General features: G+C 39.4%; 1 protein-coding gene across 3 annotated transcripts in view; it reads left to right on the plus strand.

The window, feature by feature from the left end:
- The window catches only part of MND1 (meiotic nuclear divisions 1), a 49035-nt gene extending 24496 nt beyond the window's left edge, over positions 1-24539 (plus strand). For 2 of the 3 annotated variants that reach the window (XM_037168116.2, XM_053658581.1), the window contains exons 5-8: positions 6499-6573; positions 8351-8465; positions 18246-18290; positions 24342-24539. In XM_037168116.2, coding sequence (XP_037024011.2) covers positions 6499-6573; positions 8351-8465; positions 18246-18290; positions 24342-24448 — 342 coding nt within the window. In that variant the 3' untranslated portion in view covers positions 24449-24539. The remainder of the gene's footprint in view (positions 1-6498; positions 6574-8350; positions 8466-18245; positions 18291-24341) is intronic. The other variant, XM_053658582.1, reaches the window with a different exon arrangement.
- The last annotated feature ends 884 nt before the right edge of the window (positions 24540-25423 follow it).

Consider the following 25423-nt stretch of genomic DNA (forward strand, 5'->3'; position numbering starts at 1 on the left):
CTTTTTTGTTTAAATATGCCTTTTACTTGACCAAAGGTCATTCTTCAGACTTCCAGGCCTGCATTTCATCAGATTCAAATAGAGGGTTTTGTTCAGGTTCCCTAATATTTATATTTATTTATAACCATAAGTTTCCTATACTGTAAATCTTTTTGAAAAATAGCTTTCGATTAGATGTAAAACAACCTCAATTTCAAATTTTGTTAATTATTTTCTTTTTAAAATCTATGTGCATTTCACCTTTTCAATAATTTTTAATAGTTAAAAGTGCCTCAAATCGCCCTGGCTGGTGTGGCTCAGTGGATTGAGCACCGACCTGTGAACCAAAAAGTCACAGGTTTGATTCCCAGTCAGGGCTCATGCCTGGGTTGTGGGCCAGCTCCCCAGAGGGGGTATGTGAAAGGCAATCAATCGATGCATCTCTCACTCATTGAGGTTTCTCTCCCTTTCTCCCTCCTTTCCCTTCTCTCTAAAAAGTAAGTAAATAAATTTTTGTTTAAAGAAAGTACTTTAAATCTTAGCTGCTGCTTTCCACTCTTGAGTTAATTTACATTCAAACGTGGTAGGGTGTCCTCTTTACTCTGCTAAACTATTTATTTAAGGCTATGAAAGAGAAGGTGTTAGTTTGCCACTGTAGTCCTCTGAAATCCAAGTTTTCTTGAACCTTTCAGCTTTATGAGGCAGAAATGGAAAAAGAAGAAAGAGCATTATTCTCTGTCATCAGCAAGGAGACACCCCTGCCCGTCTGTGTCTTCCCGCAGGTCTGTCAGGGCCCACCTCCCCCACAAGCCAGTGGAGTCACGTGTGGGTTACACAGACGGGGGAGCTTATGCGACAGAAACGAGCAGAGGGAGCAGCTGCCGTGAAGTGTCGGTCGTCGGCAGGTCCCCAGGTGGAGAGGCGGCTGCCGCAGCAGCAGGAGTCCAGTGGAGCACAACCTGTGGCACAGCCAACCTCGAGCACTGGGTGGTCGAAGCTCTGTGTGCTTATAGTCCACGAGGGGCCGCAGGCCCCTCATATCAGTGTCCACACGGAGTCCTTTTCCAAGTGTCCAGACTGTGGTTTGGGCACTTTGGGCCCACTTAAGGGCGTTCCTCTTACACCCCGTTTCCTCAGGCTTGGGCGTATTGCCACTTGACATGTCTGTCATGGCCGACAGTGACTCCATATTGGATCGTCAGAGGTGTCCAGAAAGTCCGCTCTGCTCTTGCTCTGTGCATTCTCTTAAAAAGATTGTTTTAATAAAAGGCCTTCATGGGCAGGTACTCTATGCCCTGTGTCTCAGCACTGTTGTCTCTTTGTGACTTTTTCTTTGGCTTTATAAATTTAATGTAGAGTTTCTTATAATCTGGCCTATTTAAACTAAATTTGAGACTAAGCGCTTTAATGCTTTTTATAGCAATTTGTTTTAGATTGGTGGCTTCTAATGAAACTAAATTACTTAAAGAAATTGAATAACTTATTAGATCAAGACATTTAAAATTTCACTCTAGCAGCCTTTTCATTAGAAATTTCAATAGTGGAGGGTCTTAATTCTCCTAAGAAGTTTTTGGAAATTTTAGGAGTAAAACACAAGCACATTATTTTCCATTGCTCTTGAAAGATAGTAGGAAAATAAGCAATATCTTATGTAAAGATAATTTTAACATCTTTGTAGATCTGCTGTTAGATTCTCATCGATTATTATAATCTATGAAAGTACGGAGCTGGACAGCAGTCCCAGAGTTCACTGGGTATGTGGGTGTCCCCGTGGACCACACGTGAGCCCCACTCAACAGTGAGAGGATGAGAGCCCACCTGCAGCTGCGTTGAATTCTGTCCCCGAGGACACTGAAACCTAACTCTGAGAGTTGGGCGTGGACTGAACCTCTAAAAAACCAGGCTAGAAGGGAGTGGGGTGGTGAGGGGTGGTGTGCTGTGTAGCCCCCAGAGAAATGGAACACGTCTTCTGAATCGTGGGGTCACAGGTAGGGGGACCCAGCAGGAGAGCCTACCCAGAACCCAGGAGCTTGGCCACGCAAGGATTCAGCTTCCACGTCCATCAGGCCCAGAGAGCAAGCACTGAGGCATCTTAACAGCAGTATGATATGTTCCACCCCCTTGACCTGTTTGTTCTCCCCTTCTCCAAGCCGGGGTGGGGGCCAGGAAGGAGAAATAGCAGTCAGGGGGCGGGAGGGAGAACAGAAACTCTAGACCAAGAAAGAAAAGGACGATGTGTTCTCTCCAGCAAAAGAGCCCTGGCAGCCAGTTGTTGCGGAAAAGGGGAGAAGTCTTACTTTTAAATCAAGATTTAAGTGTTAACTTTTATGTGAGACATTCTAATTTCTGAATCAAGGCTCTGATTGACAACTTAAAACAATTGTAGAGCTTGATTAAGAGTAATCCAAGGAGTCACTGCATTTTTTATATCAGAGATAGGCTCTCAAATGTACCAACAGTTTTGTTGCAACTTTAAAAAAACTCTCTGAGTTCTTTACAGTGTTCTTAAAAACCCTTTGGAAACATTTTCTTTGGCTGTGTAACTGTGACAACTCCATACCATGAAATACTGACTGAACATTTCTCTGTTGTTAAGACAGTTACATGGCTCCCATCTTTATATGTAAATGTATCTTTATCGTGTTTATTGTTTTCTTAAATTCCTAAATTGAATATTACCTTAAAAGGTAAATTTTAATGCTTTAGATACTTTTCTTAATTTTTAAAAAATGTTTACTAATTTTAGAGAGAGAAAGGGGGGAGAGAAAGACACATCGGTGTAAGAGGGGAACATGGGTTGGTGGCCTCCCGTGTATACCCCAGCCTGGGATTGAACCCAAAACCTACGTATGTGCCCTGACCAGGAATTGAACCCCCCAACCTTTTGGTGTATGGGGACCATGCTTCAGCCAACTGAGCCACACTGGCCAGGGCTGTTTTAAATACTCTTTACATGACATTTTAAGTATATAAAATTTTAAAGCGAATGATACTGACTTCATTTTTAAGGAAAAATAAAAGACATAGAACCACTTTTTTTCACGACATTGTACATGGATTTTGACAAAGGTGAGACTGACTTGGATTCTCTTGCTATTTCCTCTTTTCTCCATTTTCTGCTTCTTGACATTCTCTCCCACCTATGAAAATGTCCATCTTCCTTTTCTTTGCTTTGGGATTTTTTTTTTAATTTCTAAAAAGGAGTAAGTAAAAATTCCAAAGCAGCCAGCTTGAATCAATCTTTCTGTTCCTCTTAGGAGTAGGCAGTTCCTCCAGGCAGTGAATTAGCCCTTTGGAAACCACTGGCCTTGCGTTTCTCCACCCCCAGTGTCGGCGTCCGTGACCTGGAAGGCGTTCAGGAGACGCACTGTCTCAGATCCTCAAATCTGAAGATGAAATCCTGTTCTTACTAATTATAAGTAGTTTTGGTTGTTGCTGCTGCTGCTGTTTTGTTCTGAGTTACTGGATTTTTTAAAATTATGGCTTGCTTTAGTGAAAGTTGGAAATGGATTCATTACAATCCAAGTTGGTTCTTGCTTCATGTTGTAGAAATATGTCAGGAGAGTTTGCTCTTTAAAGGAATCCATGCTGAATACCTTCTATGAATATAGAGAATGTAAATGTGGACTTTTCTATTTCTGTGTCAGGAATAATATTTTGTCTAAGTTCAGGCTACAGTATTTAGCAGTAGTTAATTAATTTTTGCTGATAAACTAGATAATATTCCCCCCTATATTAGTATCTTGTGTGTTTTTGTTGGGTTTGTTGCCGCAGGAATAGATGTTCAGATCAGTTCTCCAGTGTGGCCCCCCACCCAGAAGCATCAGAGTCACCCCCACCTGGGAGCCCTTTAGAAACACAGGTTGTTGGGCTCCCTCCCAGGCCTCCTGTTCAGAAACCGGGTTTTAACAAGCCCCTTCGGTGAGTCTGGGACATGCTCAAGTCTGAGAACTCCTGGTGTAGATCGTATCTGCACAGCTCCTATCACTGAGGCCAGGGTTTGGTTTAATTCCAAGATATGCATTAGGAGCTATGGCGGTACAGCTTCGGAGAGATGTGTGGATGCAACGCTGATAGCGAAGCTGCCTCACAGGAGTTGCTCTCATTGTTTGCAGTGGCTGAGCTTTTCAAAACTGAACAGAGCCAAGAACCCTTCACTGCTGAGCTGAACCGAAGTGTTTCTGTACTGGGGATAATTAGCAGAAGCTTCTCATTTGTTTGCATCCTTCAGATTGTGTCTCCCTTCATTACCCAGACACTAAAACTGACAAATCATGAACACGTATTTCAAATACATCAGGTTATTTTCAGGGTTAAGGAATTTTTTAATTAGTTCTGCTCAAATGCTTTTAAGTTGTAGATAATTACAAGCAGACATACAATACCTGGAGGACACTTCATTAGTATAATATAGTATTTGTTAATTATGAACATTTTTATATAGGTGTTAACTTATTTCTAAGTGTTTATAACATCTACCTATCTGGTTATTTTTAAAACATTTTTCGATCTGGCTGATGCGGCTCAGTGGATTGAGTGTTGGCCTGTGAACGGAAGGTCGCAAGTTTGATTCCCAGTCAGGGCACATGCCTGGGTTGCAGGCCAGAACCCCAGTTAGGAGCTTGCAAGAGACAGCAGATCTTTGTGTCTCTCATACATCAATATTTCTCTTCCTCTCTTCCTTACCCTGTCTCTAAAAATAAATAAAATCTTTAAAAAATTTTTTAATGGAAGAATGCTATGGTAGTATGTATGTGCATATGTGTGTGCATTTTTATTGGAAAATTCTCTTTTCCTGAACTTAAGTAGTACATGCATTTATTAATTATTTCAAGTGGATCCTTCAAGGTAGAATATTGATTTTTTAAACATAGTGTTACTTTATAAATGGAAACACCTTTTTTTTTTTAAAGAACTAGAAGTTCTCACTAAAGTTAGGGCTTTAGGGCTTTTCTGGATCTTAAATCTACAGCAGATTTTAATTTTTTTAACTTAGGAAGATACTCTCAAGAAGAGGTGTAACTGGTTTGGGGCAGTGTCTTCTTGGCTGCACAGGTGGGTCTCGTTCATGGTGTGGATTAGGATCAGTGACAAGGGGGCCATTAGAGAAAGGTGACAGTGTTCCCTTGGTGCGTATTGAAAAGCGGAAGAGTTTCTAGGGTAAACCTACCAGCTTTTTGAGGATGCTATGTGTGATTTTTAAGAAAAAAGTGTATCTAAGTATTGTCCACTCTCTCTGTATAACTAGGTCATATTGTGAAAGGTCAGTTTGTTATAATCAGCCAAACAATCAGCCAAACAAAATCACTCATTCAATCCCTATTTTCTAAATGACTTTGACTCCAGAATGAGGGAGGATTGGAACATATTTTAGGAAGACCATTACCCAATCAAATAAGTCTGTAATTTCTGACTAGTTTATAGCAAAAGATGTGGTGGAGAATTCAGTATTTGGAATTTCCTGTGATTATTTATTTATGGGCTCAAGTGAGATTTAAAAAATTGAGAAGGGGAAGCAATGTTCTGAAATTAATTAGTCTTTTTGTGCATGGGCCCAGCCACAGCTAGTGAATATCCTGTATCTGTGGCCTTTATGCTGGTACACTACTTAACCCATTTTCGTATGTAATTTACTTCTTTCTAAGCTTAGTACAATACTTAAACCAATCACCTTTAAGTACATAAAATTACATAAAAGTGGCCACAGGCTAATAGATTTTTTTATTCTCTGAGAACTTAGAATATAAAGTATCAATTCCTCCTAAGGTAACTTATTCAAGAATAATAAGTGATGCATTAATTTTTATCTTTGTTAGTGAAACGGGTCACATACAAGTACAAGAAATCGTTTAAGTGGGGCTGGGTGCAGGCAAAGGGAAGAAAATGGGAGCCATCTCTAATAATGTCAAAAACAACAAAAAAGACAGTGAAAAGAAATTTGAAGAGAATTTATATAGAACAGGTTTTAAATTTTCAAATTCAATTTTATTTTTTTAAAGATTTTATTTATTTATTTTTAGAAAGAGGGGAAGGAAAGGAGAAAGAGAGAGAAATATCAATGTGTGGTTGCCTCTCATGTGCCCCCTACTGGAGGACTGGCCTGCAACCCAGTCATGTGTCCTGACTGGGAATCCAACCTGCGACCCTTTGGTTCACAGCTCGTGCTCAGTCCACTGACCTACACCAGCCAGGCTCAAATTCAGTCTTTAAATAATATGCCTCAAGTTATTTGAAATGGTCACAAGGAACCTGATGAGTGAAAACTAGGAAAGATTAAAGCACGTTATTCATTTTCTGCATAGGATAGGAAGAAATATTTTTAAACTTATTTTTCAGTTGGTCCTGATGATTCGTGGTACTTGGTTCTCTTTGAATTAGAGTAGTTCTCAGTGGAGTCTTTGACCTTTTTGTTATATTGTCTTGGGTTGAAGACAAATTTCATATTGTCTTTTTGACTCATAAACTTCATGTTTAGCAGGTTTATCCTAACAAACCATTTTATTTGTCTTACTTCTCTAGTTATCTGAGGGAAACCAAAAGCATGCAAACCTACAGAAAAGCATCGAGAAAGCTAAAGTTGGCCGCCATGAAACGGTGAGTGTGTGTCTGTAGACTCAGACTCGCATCGGTTCTCAGGAGGGAAGTGAGGACACACAGGGTCCGGTGAGGAGCGTGCTGCTTCTGCCGGAAGAGAAGCGAGTCGTAGCGCAGGACGTGAGCCTGTGCCCTGGGAGGACTCCCTGGGAATCTAGATTCGTTATTACTTTATGGTATTGTATGTGGCAGCGTAGCACAGATGCATAAACTCTGGAGCCAGGCTGCCAGGGTTTGAAAGTCTCCTGAACTCTCTGCCCTTGATTTTCTCAGTTGTAAAATGGGGAATAATAAAATCTACCTCGTTAGGTAATTGTGTGGATTAAATATTGGCAAAGCACTTAGAAGAGAACCTGGCATAAGGTAAGCCATACATAAATGTTTATATATGTTTTTAAGAGTCTTGTTTCTTAAGTCTTGGCCTAGAAAAATTAGAAATATCAATATAATATCTTTGTGACCTTTAATATTTCTCAATTATTTAGATGAATATTGACTTATTTTTTAAAGTGCAATGTTCTTTAAAGTATTGTGTTAGGGTTTTTGAAAAATTACTTTCTCATTTCATCATCATCTCAGCTATGGATTCATGACTTGAGAAAACATTGAAGATCAACATGAGCCATTACACATTCTATCTAGGCTTATGTTTGTACCACTTGATTATAAAAGAGACTCAAAAACTTGTCAGATGGTAGAAAAGGATACATCTTGGGTTTGCAGTGGCGTCATGCCTTTCCAAATTATTTTACACACCTCCTTTCACTTGAATAGCCAGCATCATCACAGCTGGGACCTGCAGAATGGTGATTTCTAAAGAATATTAAAGGGAAGGAAAGTTCTGGGCATAACCTGAACCTGTTATTTCTTCTTTAGTTGACAGTAGCAGTGACCACTTCTGTACTTGATTTTTTTTTTCTTTAACATTGGCACTAACTTATAGAAGCACCTTTAACTGATGGTGACCTACCCGTGCCCACAAGCTGTCAGCCAGTCAGCTGTTACCCAGTCCCCTGGCACCACTGCAACAGGTGAAGAACCAGCAGTACACCTCATCGGTGCCTGCAGCTATCAGAAGAGTACACCAGTTCAGAGAGGCTCCTGAGAAAGATGCATTCTTATGACCATCCTGTGCTCACCAGTCAGGATTTTTCAGAAATATGTAGCTCCTGTTTACTAGGTATTATTTATGGTAATGAAGGAGAAATAGCTAACATAAATACTTTGCTTAAAATGAGCCAGGCAGGAACTGTTCCAAATGCATCTTTTAGATTTATTCAGTTCTGCCAGCAGTTCAAAGAGGCAGCCATAATTACTGTCTCTGTTTTGGTGGAAGCACAAGTTACTCGGCCAAGATCTCTGCACTCGTGGCCGTCTGAGGTGGCTCCAGGTCACCATGTCTGGAGCTGTCATTGCATCCACACAGACGTGCGTCATTCTGCTTCTCCCATCTTCATTAGTTTGCTTTTTCTTCTCTCATTTCTTCATTGGGGAGCATATATAATCTAGATGTGGTTTGTGATCTCTTGTCTGTTATGAGCCTTTCATTCTACCTATTCTCCTCATTGAGTTAGTCCGTATATGTTCATACATATAGGATGCTTGAGATGTCAGAGAAAAATGGTGATTGAGTTTGTTATATTTATAATACTGTCAAAGCCTAATGCACATCAATTATGAGGAATAAAATGAAAACATCTATAAAGTGTATAACCTTATAATATATGGCATTTTATTTGCTTTAGTTGTACATAAAACTGTGTTTTTATAAATGCAGGAAGAGCGAAACAGGCTAGCAAAACAGCTTTCTTCACTTCGAGAGCAAAGGGACCAGCTCAAGGCAGAACTAGAGAAATACAAGGAATGTGACCCCCAAGTTGTGGAAGAAATACGTAAGTTTGCGTCACATATTGAGGACTTTAACTTTGCTAATGAAGACAACTTTATACTTCTGGTTGCCTGATAACCATTCTCCAAGTGTATGAGAGAGTAGAGCTATTAATAGTATTCATGTTGCGTGAAAATTTCCTTTGAGGAGACTTAATGTTAAAGCATTGAACAGTGGTAGCTTTAAAATGAAAAGCATTGCAAGAGTAAGAAGTTTGGTGGGGTAGAAGGACAAAGATATAAAATATAAGTTTAGGAAACTAAGGAGTCAGAGAGGGAGCTAAGTTGGCCCCAAGTACCTTGATTCTAGAAAGAAATCCACCATCATCTTCTAGGGAAAATGACACCAAAATGTAAGTGTTTGCAAGTCGCAGAAAGTCAGCCTGTGCGTTGACTTGCCTTTTGAACATACAATGATGTTTTGACCTACTTTTAAACCAGAGTCTCCAAAGCTTCATTTTGAATAATTCGTGTATGTTTATATAAAGATAGAAATTTGAATATTTAAAGAAGTGAAAGGGTGTATTATAAGCATGCTGCATTTAATTATTTGTCACTTGAAAATTAACTGGAGATCAGTTTGATTATAATTAAGTTATCTTTGGTGGTATTCTTGTGCAATCTTAAAGTTAAGCTTAATGTTAGAGACAGGTCCCGGTCTGCGCAGCTGCAGGGGGTATGTCCCCACACGTGTGGTACACGGCCTAGGTGGTGGCATGTGTCTGTGGCTCCATCAATTGTCCAGGGTGACTTTCGAAGAGAGGGAGGCAGAAGAACTCGCTGAGCCTAGTCCCTTTCTGGAATTAGGTGTCTGGGGAGGAAGGTGAGCTCTTTCACGCCACCCACAGGTTCATTTTGTGTATCATCATCCTGCAGAAGGAGAGTGCTAACCAAATCTATTGCTACAAAATTAGCCACTTTAATCTGTTTTAAAGTTTTAACTAACATCACATGAGACACTCAGTGAACACGAGGACATCAGAATGGCAGGAGAAAGGTAGGAGGTTACTGCCTGGAAGTTTCGCCTGCTCATGCTTCATCTTTAAAAGAAAACCCAGACCTCTTGGTAAAGAGGACATTAAATATTGTGTCTCATCTATAGCATTTTTTAAGTCCTAACCCAAGGATGTGCTTATTGGTTTGAGAAAGAGAGAGAAATTGATGTGAGAGAGAAACTTTGATTAATTGCCTTCCATACATGCCCCTACTGAGCATCAAACCTGCGTGCGACCTTTCTCTACTCAGGACAACACTCCAACCAACTGACCCACCCGGCCCAGGCTAAGAACAGTTTTATCGCCCAGATTCAGTACCTTCAGCGGGTTTGTTTTCAGGATCAGTATAGCTGTGCCCTCTAGCAGTTCATCATGAAAATTCTGCTTTCACACAGTAAAACAGTTACCAAATCTGATCCTTCATTTGTTACTCTTACTTGTTTCTGCCTTGCTTCCTGATTTCAGTTTTGTGGGATTCTTGGACGTTTTCCTCGAAGTACCCACTCTTGCTTACCTGTTGCATTCTCCTTTCTGTCCAGCACCCACAACACGTAGCCCTAACCCATCAAGGCTTCTGCCTTTCCACTCCGTGGTCCCCCCCTCGTGTTGCCTTGGCTGGTTAGACGACCCTGCCTGTATCACTTCGACTTGTGGCCTCCCCTTTTTACAGGACTTGTCATAATTTTAACTTCATCCATGCTCCCAGAAATGACTAAAACTCTTCCTTAGGCTTACAATACTACTCTGTCATAGACTGATGGTGCCCCTAAGGCAGCGGGTCACCATGGGGCGCAGAAAATCAGCAGGGATAGAGAATGTTGCCCAACTTATTCAGGAAGTGGGAAAACCTTTATTGCGGACGTGTAATTTCAGATGTTACTATTCCCTGTACCTCTGGGTCATGCAGCTGTTAAAAAAGAAAAAAGTTTTTAACTTTTTTCATCGCCTCTAAAAAAGAAAAATAAAATTGGAAGAAGTTTCAGGGTATATAGAGGGTGATGGATTTTCTGGAGAGGAGGAAGCGTGGCTGAGGAGGAAGTTGTAACTAATTTTATACTGGTCGCCAGAATTCTGCTCTTCATCAAAACCCTTGAATGTTACAGCTTGGTCAATTGTTTCCCAACCCAGGGCAAACGTACCAGTGTCAGTGAGTATGATGGGTATGGTGTCCGTTTGAGTGACAAGGGAATCTTCTGGTTTAGAATGAGTTAAGAGACTTTATCAGTCTTCCTCAACATCAAACTGAGCTTATCTTTTAATAGTTATTTGTACAGCCACATGAGATGGATCTAAGTTTTGATCCTATAGAATTTGTGATGATGAATTTATCACAGATGTGGTAATTTTTGACATTTTCTATTTTACATTTCCGGTCATAATAGGGGAATGAGGATAAGTTCTTCTTCCTTGACTTTGTGCTATTTGTTTCCTCCATTAAAAAATGCTATTTTTATTATACATTAATTATAGAAAATTAGAACATACATAATAGAGAGTAAATATACAGGATAACTACACTGTTTCATAAATATATTTTAGATATCAAGGTGAGATATCTTTTTCTATGAAAAGCTACCAAATTACAATCCAAAGGTGGGGCGGGGTGGACAGTCACAGTCTATGTACCTGTACACAGAATTTTTAGTCTAATTTCAGTTTGTACTTGTCTAGAGAAATGTACAGTTTCTCTGCTTTTAAAATTCAGCTAATGAAACTTTATTCAGACGTGGCACTTCCAGCACAGAGAGTAACACACTAGATTTATCCTCCCACTGAAACAAAAACACGTGAAATAATGGTTTTCAAGATGCTTGACATCAGACAACAAAGGACAGCGATCGTTAGAGCAGACAAAGGAAAACCTTATCATCATTCGTCCGTATTTTGTTGAGCTTCCTGGTTTGGGCACAAGAAGGGAGAACCCGCGCAGAGTTCTGCGGACTCCCTTAATTGACGAGAAGGCACGGCGAATCAGGGAGACCAGTGTGGCTGGAGCTGATCCAGGGCAGCGTATTGGAGAGGAGAGGAGTACACAGAAAGTCGAGAACCCTGGGTGTTACGAGGGGCTCCTCTCAGGTGTTCAGTTCATGAACATGAGGAGACTGCCCAACACTGGGAGAAGAACAGCCTCAAAGAATTAGAAGGGACAGTGCCAGGCACTCATACAGGGCTGGGAATGGTGCTTACTCTTACCAGCTGGCTTGGAAAAATGTGTAATTCACAGGCATTGGGTAGAGCACTCAAGAAGGTCTTGCTCCCTCTCAACCCACCTAACAAACTGTAAGAGCAAGTCTTGAAAGCATCAGCGTTTCAAAGTAACTTTTGGCATCCCAGAACAAGTTCAGGAACATTTATAGGAGTACAAAACTATCTAGCACCCAACAAAATAAAATTCACAATATAATAATAATGTAATAAAATTCACAATGAAAAATGATCAGGCAGTCAAGGAAGTTGGCAAACATGATCCTCACAAGAAGAATAAACCGTCAATCAAAAGTGACCCAGAGCTGACACAGATAGTTAAATTAGGAGATATGCCATTTAAAGTTGTAAATGTATTCTGTATGTTCAAAAAGTTAAGTAGAAACATGGAAGGTATAAAAAAGATCCAAGTCAAATTTGTAGAGGTGAATACTTCTGAATTGGAATAACGGCGGATTAAACTTTGCAAAGGAAAGGATTTGAAAGGAAAAGAAAGTATTTGAAGACACAGCAACAGAAGTGATCCAACGTGCAACTCGAGACTTTCTGATGACAGTAGCACCTGTGACCTGGTCTGTTGTAGTCAGGGCACCAGAGGGGTGTGTGCTGGGCAGCAGGGGCCTCCCAGCCAGAAAATACCTGAAGAAGTTTATGTCAGAAACAAAGGCTAAATTGTTTTCAACTTTGATAAAGGCTATAACCCGCAGATTCAAGAAATGTAAATATATAATTAATAAATGGCAATGATCTCCTTGTCACTAAATCTGAAGAACTGTTTTAGACTTTAACCTCTACTCGCCCCGCATCCCCCTTTCCCCAGTGAGACTATTGGTTTCGAATGTGCTTTGTGATAATGAAGGATTACATAGTATTTGGCTGTCACGTTATTGTGGAACAGGTTATACTGGATTAAAGATTTGTGAGTTTCACAAATCGATTTTTTTAAAGATTTTATTCATTTATTTTAGAGGGGAAGGGAAGGAGAGAGGGAGAGAAATATCAATGTGTGGTTGCCTCTTGTGCGTCCCCTGCTGGGAACTGGCCTGCAACCCAGGCATGTACCCTGACTGGGAATCGAACCTCAATCCCTTAGCTCGCAGGCCCACGCTCAATCCACTGAGCTACACCAGCCAGGGCCACAAATTGATTTTGATAGGATTTGGGATTTTGTTTTTTAAGATTTTATTTATTTATTTCTAGAGAAGGGGAGAGAGGAAGAGAAACATCAATGTGTGGTTGCCTTTCTCACATCCCCCTCTGGGACCTGGCCCATAACACACACATGTGCCACTCCTGGGAATCAAACTGGTGACCCTTTGGTTTGCAAGCCAATGCTCAATCCACTGAGCCACATCACCCAGGGCAAGGATTTGGCTCTTAATGGCATGACTATAGCACCCATGTTACATCAATTAGGCTTATCTTTAAATCTGTCATGATTTATTTTGAAACATTTTTTCTGCTGATAATAGCTATAACTCTTACATTCTTGTAGACATGGCTATGTATTATCTCTTACTTACTTCTCAATAATTCCTGCAGGATATATTTATGTTTCATCATGCCAGTAGAATTACTGATATCATTAAGCAGGTATTAGCAACATTAGTTGCAAATATTCAAGAATTAAGTAAAAGGAAAAATTTATAAAAAATAAAATTTAATTTTAGCTGCTGTGACTATTGCTTAAGAACAAATGAAATAAGTTGTAAGAATTGAATTCCCACAAAAATACTTGAAAGTAAATCTTAGAAGTATTTAAGAACTTTTCTTAGAAATAAATACCAGGATGACAGTAGAAAGTGTGGAGTAAGGACTTCAGAAAATGTTTATCCTTCTGTGAAAGGTAGCAAAAATTGTCACAACTTTGTCAGAACTCTGAAAACAAACCAAAGATTGGCCTAGTCGAGAAAAATGGCTGGATCTCAGTGAGAATAAGTGTTTTGTGGTGTTTTAACTTGCCTTGTGTTCAACGCCTACTCTCCAGCTTTAAAAAATAACAGCCCTGAATCCTGGCATCAGAGGAAGCAGAAAGAACCTGGATCTCTTTACAACCCTCATTCCCAAAGAATTGTCTTGATTTGATGTCTCACAGATTCAAGACTATAACTCACAGATTTAAGAAATTTAAATATATAATGTATAAATGACAATGATCTCCTTGTCACTAAATCTAAAGAACTTTTTTAGACTTTAACCTCTACTCACCCCTGCTGGGAACTGGCCTGCAACCCAGGCATGTGCCCTGACTGGGAATCGAACCTTAATCCCTTAGTTCGCAGGCCCACGCTCAATCCACTGAGCTACACCAGCCAGGGCCACAAATTGATTTTCATAGGATTCGGGATTTTGTTCCCTGAAATTTTGGTTCCCTGAAAGCCACCAGTAGAAAGGATTGTCTTTATTTGACCTGAATTCGAGTATGTTCAATGCTAACAGCCTCTCCCTGGGGGGTGTTTGTCTAAAACAGTTATGGGCAAGAATTTTAAGTTTGTGTCTGTCTTAGATGATGAACAGCAATTATGGCAAACAGACTAACCAAAAAGCTTCAGAGAAGAGGCTGAGGCCCTGGCCTGGTAGCTCAGTTAGTCAGAGCATTGTCTCAATATGTGAAGGCTGTAGGTTCGATTTTTGGTCAGGGCACATACAAGAAACTAACCAATGAATGTATAAATAAGTGGAACAACAAATCAGTGTTTCTCTCTCTCTAAAATCAATGAATAGCAAATTATTTTTAAAAAGGAGAAACTAAAAGACATGTTTGTTGACACCTTGAAAATCAACACATTCCTGGAAATCTAGAAGGCCACATGCATTGCCTACGTCTGTGTACATTCTCAGGAAAGACCTGAGAAGTTCCTAATTTCCCCCCTCTAGCTGACCTTCCTTGACATTCTGCAAGCAGGAAGTGAAAGCTAAGGCAGAGTTGTAAATTGCCTAACTGAGTGTTTAAACATGCTCCAACACGCACTTTAAAAAAATCTTTTAAAACAGAAAAAGAAACTGGAAAAAGCCCTGGCCATATGGTTCATTTGGCTGCGCATCATCCCGCAAAGCAAAAGGTTGCTGGTTCAGTTCCAGTTGTGGAACTAAAAGGAAATATAATGAATAGAGCAGAAATAGGAGCAATAGCAAATTGAAAAATGAGAAAATCAACAAAACCAGAAGTTGGTACTTTAAGCAGATCAACAAAATTGATAAACCTTTAGCTACACTGACCAAGGAAAAAGGAAGATTCAAATTATTAAAATCAGGAATGAAAGAAGGAATATTATTGTTGACCTTACAGAAATAAAAAAGAAGTATAAGAGAATGCTATGAGCACTTGTAGGCCAATGAACTTGATAAGCTAGGGGAAATTAGAAAATTTCTCAAAAGATACAAACTACCAAAACTGTCTGAAGCAGAAATAAACTATCTAAATAGATGTTTAACATGTGAAGAGACTGAGTTAGAAATGAAAATAAAACTTTGTGCAATGAAAAGCCTAGTCTATGCTTCAGAATTCTACCAATTTAGAGAAGAATGAACTTTTCAACAAAAATTAGAAAAGAAGAAAACATTTCCTAACTCATTCTTTGAGGTCAGTATTAGCTTGATACTGAAACCAAACAAAGACAATGTAAGAAAAGAAAATTAGATGAATATTACTTATGAATATAAATGTGAAAATTCTCAACAAAATACTAGCAAATCAGATATATAAAAAGGATTATGTGCCCTGATTAACTGACATTTATCCCAGGTACGCAAGGTTGGTTCAACATGCAAAAATTAATCATGTGCAATATATTTGTAGAATAAAGGTGGTGGAACTCCACATGATTGTCTCAATAGACAAAAAAAGTATTCAAAAAAATCTAATACCCTTTCACAATAAAAATGCTCAACAAACTAGGAGTAGAAGTCACTTTCTTAATCTAATAAAAGGACATCTACAAAAATAATCCATAGCTAATATCATATTGGATGGTAAAGGCTGTATGCTTTCCCCAAAAATGACTCGTCTCACTGCTTCTACTCAACCTTATACTGGAAGGAAGTTCAGGCCGGGACATTTAAGCAGGAAGGAAATAATTGGTATCCATGCTAGAAAGGGAGAAATAGAAGTGTCACTATTTGCAGTACAGCCCTAAACAATCCACCAAAACCAACCAACAAACAAAAAGCTATTGGTGCTAAGAAGTGAGGTCAGCCAGTTGTAGCACAAAATCAATATACAAGAATCACTTGTATTTTATGTACTAAAAATAAACACTCTGAAATGAAATTAATTTAAAAAATCCCATTACAATAGCAGCAAAATGAGTAAAATTCCAAGGAACAAAATTAATCAAGAAGTACATGACATGCTGAAAACTACAAAACACTGAATGAAATGAAAGACCGATATGAATAGAAAGACATCCTATCTTCATGGATTGAAGACTTAGGTTGTTAAGGTGGAAATACTCCCCAGTATGATCTACAGATTCAGTGTAAAACCTATAAAAAATCCAGTTGTTTTTTTCAGAGTATGATGAGTTGACCCTAAAATCTATATGAAATGTGAGGGACCCAGAGTTGCCAAAAGAATCTTAAAACAAAAAAGTTGGAAGACTCAAATTCACAATTTTAAAACTTACTGCAAAGCTGCAATAATCAGGAGAGTGTGCTACTGCCTTAAGAATAGACATGGAGGTTGATGAAATAGAATTGAGAATTCAGAAGTAAACTTAATTGATTTTCCATAAGCGTGCCAAGACCACTGAATCAGGAGTGAACAGTGTTTTTTTTCGTATAGTGGTGCTGGGCACAACTGGTCATCCATGTGCAAATGAATCCACAAGGACTCTCGCCTCACATCACATTTAAAAATTAGCTCAACCACATCAAAGATCTATGAGCTAAAACTATAAAACCCTTAGAAAAAAACTTAGGCTTATCCTTAGAATAGGAAACAGTTTCTTGGGTATGACATCAAAAGCTCAAGCAATCAAAATAGGTAGATAAATGTGACTTCATCACAATTTACCTTTTTGTGTGTGTGTCAGAGTACATTATCAAGAAAGTGAAAAGAAAACCCACAGAATGGGAGAAAATATTTGCAAATTTTGTATCTGATAAGTGTACAACATCATATATATTTATATGATATATGTCATAGATATATTATCTATATAAAAGTCTTACAATTAAACAATGAAAAAACAACTCAGTTTAAACATGGGCAAAGGATTTGAATAGACATTTTCCCAAGAACAACACACAGTTATCCAATAAGCACATGAAAAGAAGCTCGACATCATTAGCCAACAGGGAACTGCAAATCAAAACCACACTGAGGTACCATCTCCCACCCATTAGAGTGGCTGTCACAAAAAGAACAGAAAATAATTGTTGGTGAGGATGTGAAGAGATTGGAACTATTAGATTGCTGGGAAGTGGGGGTGATTGGATGAAGCAGCCACTTCTAAAAACAGTTTATCGGTCCCAGAAATGTTATGCACAGAGTTGCCATTTGAGCCAACAGGTCCACTCCTGAGTATATACTCTACCTTGAAATGGAAAATATGTCCACACAAAAATGATCAAGTTATTCATATTAGCAATGATAACCCAAAATTTGTCACTTGATGAATGGGCAAACAATAAGTGTTTTATCCGCCCAATGGAGCATTATTTGCCGATGAAAAGGAATGCAGTAGTGACATATGTTACAGTGTGGATGAAATGACAACATTGTGCCAGGTCAAAGAAGCCTGATGCGCGCTGTGTGCATTTCACTTGTATGGAATCTCCGGGACAGGCAGGTCTGTAAAGATGGGAGGAGATGTGTGCTCTCTGTGTGGTGACTCCTAACGTGTATGGGATTTCCTTTCGGGCAATGAGAATGTTCTAGGATTAGGTAGTTCTGGTTGTATAGTCATGTGAATATGCTAAAAACCACTGAATTATACACTTTCACATAGTAAATTCTGTGGTATATAAATTACCTTCCAATAAATAAAATTCTGTCACATAATATTTATTCCCAGTTGATCGTGGCATTGTTTTGTGCTGTGTAGGCTAACTTGAAACACATAATAGATGGAGCCACATTTAATAGAAAGATGTATAATTCAGTGTAAGTAAATATTTCCTTCCATAGGGCTACTGATGACCACTGAAACTTTTTTAGGTCAGGTTTATTGTAATCTGATATGTGTGTGTGTGTACACTAAAATTCTTACCATTAAACTTAAATTATTTTATCTTATTTTGGTGTTGTAAATTGTGAACAATTTACATCTCAGACTTCTGTGTTGTCTTTAAAGAAGCAAGTTAAATAATAATGGACATTCAGGAAAGGGGTATTATTGTTCACTGGGACTTTCTATTAATGACTAATGTAACTACAGCTGCTAAAATTTGGGGGGGGAGCTAAGCGTATATTTAATAAGTTATTTAAAAATAAGTTATATTTCAAAACTTTGAGCTTTTTTCCATAGCCATTTTATTTGTATAAACTTGTTCATATAAGAAAAACAATCTCTAGGTAGATGCAGATGATCGTGTGTGTATATATATATATATATATGTATGTATTCCTTTTTTTTTTTTCAGGTCAAGCAAATAAAGTAGCCAAAGAGGCTGCTAACAGATGGACTGGTATGTATTTTAGTGGCACTGCTAAAATATAAACTTCACACTTACTCTGATGTGAAATGCAGAAGCCATTGTGCCTAGTTTTGTTCAAGGAAAGACATTTTAAAATCTTATGAGTCATTTTGTAAAGTTCAAGGGTTTTTTTTTAAAAAAGCAATGATTACTTCCAGTTTAACTTCTTGTAACTTTTCCTGCAGAAGTCACTTAGGCTAACCACTTAACTGTCACACGACTCGAAGAGTTTCGTGGAATCCTTAAGATTTGCCTTCTCACTAATGATAACAGCTAACGTGTGGTGAGGGCTGACTATATATATAAGCCGGGCATTATAAAGATATCTGTGGTGCATTCTCATTGGTCTCCACAACAATTTTATGAGGTAGGTAGGATTACGGTCTCTAAATTTAGCGATGAAATAGAGACCGTCAGCAGCCCGCGGCCACACAGGTGCTCGGCAGGGGAACAGGAGTCAGAACCCAGCTTTCCTGGATTCCAGGAGCAGGCGCTCACCCACCGCCTGTGACCGTCTTCTCTGTCTCCCTGCCTTCCTGAGATGCCTCATTAATTCATTTGCCAATGACTGTACATCTGGCTACACCAGAGATATTCTAAGAAATGGGAATTAATAAGGCATTATCTATGTGCATTAAAATTTAGAAGAAAGGTAATGAATAATAATTGCTGTGAATTGTATACCAGTATGATTATTTTTGTTAAACCCTGTCTGAAAATTACACTGATGATTTTTCAGTATTTAGTTACAAAATAGTGGTAATTGAACTGTTCCGCCCTAGGAAGAGTTTCTAATGCCTTCACAGGTGTCACTCCCCCTCATTCTGTTTCTCTGGGGGAGGACGGGCACGACTGCGCTGATGCCGAGGTCAGAGAGCTGGAAGTGACTGCTGTCGGTCAAGGTGGTCAGGTCAGGCGCCGGAACACAGATTTGAGCTGGGTTTCCCTGACTATGCTCCGGCCTCTGTGTTCCTCAAAAAGCTTCAAAACCCTTTTTCCTTGTCTATTTTAGAATTAAGTAGACTGATAAAATCAACGTAATGGGCCTTTGGTTGCTACAAAATTGTAATTTTATTTATTATAAAGTTACTTCCTAAATAATGTAATGCTTTAGTGGTAAGAACAGAGAAGGGTAAAACAGCAAACTAACGCAAAAAAAACAAGAGAATAATGAATTATGTGTCTGATAAAGTCTAAGTAATAAATACGTTCTATCACATGGGTTTGAAAAAGTACCGCGTGAATTTTCAGGCTAAAATAAGACAGTCACAAAGTGCTCTCCCCCGGTAGTTCTCAGCAAAGCAGCTGGGCCAGCAGCAGGGGCAGGCGGCCCGTGGCCGGTGAGGAGGCCTCGCTGCGGAAGGAGTCCCTGTGTCCCTCCTCTGCTCCGCCGAGACTTAGGAACTTCTCGGAGCCGCCCTCCTTATCCGCCCGGTGTGGATGATGCCTCCCGCCCGCGTGGGGAGGGTTAAGTGAGCCGGTTGGGGCGCCCCACAGATAAACACTCCCCTTTTCCCTTCCTCCTCTTAAAACAATGCTCTTGTTTTTTTCCAGTTTTCATAAACTTCCAAATTTATAATTTAAAGAAATTTTGAACAACTCCTTCACCCATGTTATTAGCTGAGAGAGAACCTGGAAGTTTTAAAATCATGTAGGATGGGAGATATTTTTAGAACAGGGGGAACAGCTGTGAAGAACTGCATTTCCACGTGAGGTTCAAACCAGCTCCTCCCGGCAGGGGTGTCAGGAAAGATCGCGGAGTCAGCACAGATCACCCCTCAGAGAACCTCTCCGTCTTCAGCACAGCGAGAGGAAACACCAGTAACACAACTAAGGGTTATTATGTAGTTATTAGTTAAGGTTTCGTTTCTTTTACTTAAAAAATTCCCAAACATGGGGGAGGGGGTAAAAGTAGGTTTACAGTTGTGAGTACGTGAAATGTAGGGTTTATTGCATTATTTATTAATTACTGTGTTATTTTTCATATAAACAGCTGTAAACCTACTTTTGCCCCACTGTGTATGTAGAATTGAGACTACTTACTGTTCAGTAATTAGATATTTCAGTTTTACAGAATGAGGGGTTACCTCAGGGTACAACTGGAAATATTGCATTTAAATGTTTTGGGACAGCAAATACACTTTAAATGCGATTTAACAAATTATATCATCGAACACCTTGGTTAATAACGAAGATAGTGGAGTGTTATGACTTTGTATGAGAGGCACCTTAGCGAGCGCGGGGGCACAGAGGCGGCCAGGTCCCAGGAGAGACTGGCGTGTACACTGTTGCCACCCTGTCCCTTTGTCTCGGGCATTCTGCCATGTGAACAGGAGTTCTACCAGTCTTCGTATGACTGTTTCTTTATTTGTTTAAATACTGGTTTTTATCCCCCTATAAAAACTTCCACCAAATATGGAAATTACTTAACAGGGAATGAGCTATCGAGATTGTGGGTCACGTGACTTGAAGGCAGACACCCAGGGGCCCCAGGACTTGTTTAATGGAGTCTTGTGGGATTGGCCCGGGAAGCATTGCTGCGGAGAGTCTTTCATGTTTGTTTCGTTCCTTTTTTAATCTTAGAAGGTGTGTGATAAAATGGTGTCTTGCCCTCCTGTGGGTCAGAACTCCTTTCTGCCAAGGCTATAGCCTTACTGCATAGTCTCCTCTTCTCTCCTGACCAGGTCCAAGTCCAGTGCTCTAAACTTTCTACTTCCATACACGCGTCCGTTCATTCCCTGGAAACCATTCTGTGCTTGGAGACTTGTTTTGAAAGCTGTCCACTTAACACTCGATCTTTCTTTCTAAGAGACTTTGAAGTTGTTTAGTAGTACATTGACTTTTCTCTCTCTATTCTTGTGTCAGCTTGACAAGGTAGGTTCTTTACCTTCTGGAATACCCGTGATACACTTAGTGCCCGTCTTATGTAGCCCTCTCTAAGTGTTTGGTATGCAGGCACTGGTGAACCTACATATCGTTCTAGAGAACTCATGCTCTTAATATTTAGTGAGGTTTCCTCTTAGGTCCTCATAAAAAGTAAAATTTGTTTTAGGTTATTTTTAAAAAGTAAAGATTTAATATCTGTTGATATTCTATAACACTTTAACTGAAAGAAATGAGGATATTTTTAAACATTGTTCTATTTGATGTGTTAGTTACCTTAGAAATTAATTTCATTTCAAACATTTCATTGTTATTTGATGCCTGGAGTTAAACTTTTTTGTTTGTTTTATAATTTTTTATGTTACTAAACGTGCCCAGATATTCTGAGCATAGTAAATAACATGTGTGAAACAGATCACGTAGCATTTCCGTTGGGGAAGCATTGTCGTCCCTGATATGAATGTCATGGGAATACGTAAACTGTCCTCTGTCTTGTCATCATAGTAATGAAATGGTTAACACTGAATTGTCGTGAGCCAGATATTGTGCCAGATTTTGTGTCTTTGTTTTCTGTTCTTTCTTAGTCAAAGTTACACACACATAGTTTAAAGAGTCAAAAAAGCTACAGTTTTTTTCTAGAAACACCCGACATTGACCTCTTCCCATTTCCTGTCTCAAGAGCAAGCTCTTTCTACTCCTTTAGAGAGTAGAAAGTAGGGTGTTTCTAGAAAATCTTTTAGTTGATTTTTTTTTTTGCTATTTTAACCATGTCTCCAAATAACATTCATATATTGCTTTTGCTTGATTTTTAAATTTTAAGCAGTTCTTTATTTTTTTAAATAAAGCTTTGCTATTCTGCTTCCCAGCCATTACATAATCCCTTCATTGCTCCTTTTTTCCATCATCATCATTATTATAATTCCTTGTTACTTGTTGACTGTGATTAGGAATGTTTACATTATTAAGATTATGTAATGCTATGCATGGCTGAATGTACTATTCTTACCCTATACCGCATACATTTCCATGTACTTATTGCTAATTCAACCCAAAACTCCACTAGATGTATGAATATCTTCTTCATATGTTCAGACGTACCAGTTGTTCGTCATTTTCCTCCACCTCCTTGAAGAAATTGTTCCCGTTTTGTCCTGTCTGCTCTTCTTGCCTCTCCTGGCCGGTGCACACACAGCTGTCGTCCTAGAATTCCCTTTCACCGTCGTCCCGGGATTGCTTGCCTCTCCCCTGTGTTGGATTCCCCGATTTCCTACTTCCTATATCTTATGTCTGTCCTTTTTTAAAAAGTATATTGTATCGATTATGCCATTACACTTGTCCCGGGTTTCCCCTCTTTGCCCCCCTCTGCCTGGTACCCCCTTCCCTCCAGCAATCCCCCTGTAGTTCATGTCCATGGGTCATGCATGTACGTTCTTTGGCTTCTGCATTTCCTGTACTGTTATTAACATCCCCCAGTCTATTTTGTTCCTATCAGTAATGCTTCTTAATCCTGCACCATTTCCCTCATTCTGCCCCTTCCCCCTCCCAGCTGATAACCCTCATGTGATCCCCATACCTATGATTCTGTCCCTTTTCTGGTTGCTTGCTTAGTTTGTTTTGTTTTAGATTCAGTTGTTGATAGTTGTGAATTTGTTGTCTTTATAATATTCATAGTTTTGATCTCTTTGTTAAATAAGTCCCTTTAACATTTCATGTAATAATGGCTTGGTGATCATGAGCTCCTTTAGCTTTACCTTGTCTGGGAAGCACTTTACCTGCCCTTCCATTCTGAATGATAGCTTCGCTGGATAGAGTGATCGAGGTTGTAGGTCTTTCTTAGATTTACTCCTTCATTTATGTGGGTTGTATCCTGAAGTAGCTTCCTGTCTCCATGCTGTACAGTGGTTTGGAAGTAACTGCGTTCTTCTGCGTCGGGCCCTTCGAAGGCGACCGCACGGCTGATGTGGCCCCTGGTGACAATGAGTCTGACAGCCCTGCCCTAGTGTCTCGGTGTATGCACATCTCCTTGTCTTATAAGGACACCAGTCAGACTGGGCGAGGGTCTCCCCTAACACGCTCATTTCAACTTAGTCACTTCTTTAAAGATCAGCTCACAGATCATTGGATCCTCTTCACCAAAATATCTTTTGCTCCAGGATTACAAAGTAAGATGAGTAAAAATAAAAATTAAAGTAAAGGCTGTTTCCAAACGTGGTCACACGCTGCGGTGCTGAGGGTTAGGACTGCCACGTGAATTTAGGGGAGGCGACACACTTTGGCCCATATTGCTCCAGGAGAACCTATTTTAACCCTTGGACCTCATTGTCACTACAATGTTTATAGAATACGCTGAACCAGAAAATTTTATACCATTATTTTTTATATTTGTAATACCTGTTCATTGTACAGGTGATGTATGTACATTAACGAAAACATGTAAAATGGAGGAAGGAAAACTCGCCACCATTCCCACCCCCCACGTGCAGCATTGCCTGCGCAAGACGCCTTCCTGGTGCTGAGGCAGTGAGACTGGTGTTATTTTTTTCTTTTATTACACATCGGTGACGTTTTGACCATGCATCTTTGTACACAGTTTGTTGTATTTCCTTGGGACAAATTCCTCTAAGTGAATAGAACAGCTTTTCAGTGGTAAAATGCATTTTAAATTCACCCTAGAGGATGCTGAGGATACACATCTGTTCCCCTCTTACAGCCTTTAGAGAGGGCAGCGCCTTCTCTCCCCACCCCTCGCCCTCACACTGGCCCCATTGTCTGGAAGCCTCTCCTCTCTGTGGGGAGGCAGGAGGGTCTGGAAGGAGCTGCTCCCTCTGGGCCAAGGAGCAGCTCTGCTTCCTGAGGTGACGAGTCCTGACCTCGCTGTGGAGCTGGGAGGTACCGTTCGTTAGCTTCTCCCTGTCTCTGAATTATTTATTCTTCAGTGGCACCTGATTTACTGGGGTTTTAAATACGATATCTGTTTATTCAAAATAGTCATGAAATAATTTATTTTGAAATTAATTGCCATTGTGCCATTACTCTTGAAAACGCAGAAACCTCTTTATTTTGATGCTTCTGAAAGTAAAAACAATGGATATAATTACATTTGAAATGTTTTATAACGGTGTTTTGAATTCTCAAAAGTATTTCTTATTTTCTTTATAGATAACATATTTGCAATAAAATCTTGGGCCAAAAGAAAATTTGGGTTTGAAGAAAATAAAATTGATAAAAATTTCGGAATTCCAGAAGACTTTGACTACATAGACTGAACTGTGTGGTGCTGGTAAAAGATCTATGTGCTTGTGAATGTGTAATTTTTTTATATTATCCAACCAGATGTACAGAATTGTCATTTACCTGTGATTGTGATTATCGTTTTATTCGTTGTAAATAAAGTACAAGGTATAGATGGTTTTCGTACTTTTTATTTGATGGAAAGCAGGATGATAGCCATATTCCCACAGTGCCAGTCGAACTACGATATGCAGAACAGAAGCCATCTGCCTCAGTCAGGGTTATAAGTAGTTTTTTACAGATCAAAACCATCATGGCTTCATTACACTTTTTGGTTTCATTCAAAGTTAAATATTAAGAACAAAGGGTACTTTTGGAGGCTCTATTATACACATGAGCTCACATATAACTACTTGGAAATAACCTATAGAACTCTAGTAGCTGCTTTAGTATTTCTCGGTATTTAGTGGAAAATGTGTGTGATAATGCCCAGTATACTGCATCACATTTGCAAATTTCCCACGGAGAAAAAAGAATACAGAAAGTTGCTGGTCCTCACATTTAGAGTTAGGTAGCAATTCCTGAGACATGAGAACGACTTTCTTTTGAACTTGCAATGCCTTTCTATTGTAAAGGACAAGCACGCGGCCCTCTGCCCTAATACATGTCCTTTTATATAATGCTGTAGTGGTGTTAGGACACCACACATCACTGGCTCGCGTGTGGGGATTTTGTTTTTCAACTACCTAAAAGGCAGGTTAAAAATAACGTATGTCCTGTGTATCTTTTTCCAGTTCATCTTAGGCATTTAGACTATTTGCAGGCACTCCAAGACAAAAAAGAAATCAGAACTCACATGTAATACCGTTTACATACATGCCTCAATTTTTCTACACTGTCCAATTTTGATATTCTTTTCAGTAACTTGAGTGAGATACTCCATATGTCTGAAATGACCCAATGGCATCCAAGTGTTTGCTAGTGAATCCGGCCTTTGTATTGCTGGGAGT

This window comes from Artibeus jamaicensis, unplaced genomic scaffold (assembly GCF_021234435.1).
Source record: "Artibeus jamaicensis isolate MK-2021 breed Jamaican fruit bat unplaced genomic scaffold, CSHL_Jam_final scaffold_537, whole genome shotgun sequence".
NCBI classification, from domain to species: domain Eukaryota; kingdom Metazoa; phylum Chordata; class Mammalia; order Chiroptera; family Phyllostomidae; genus Artibeus; species Artibeus jamaicensis.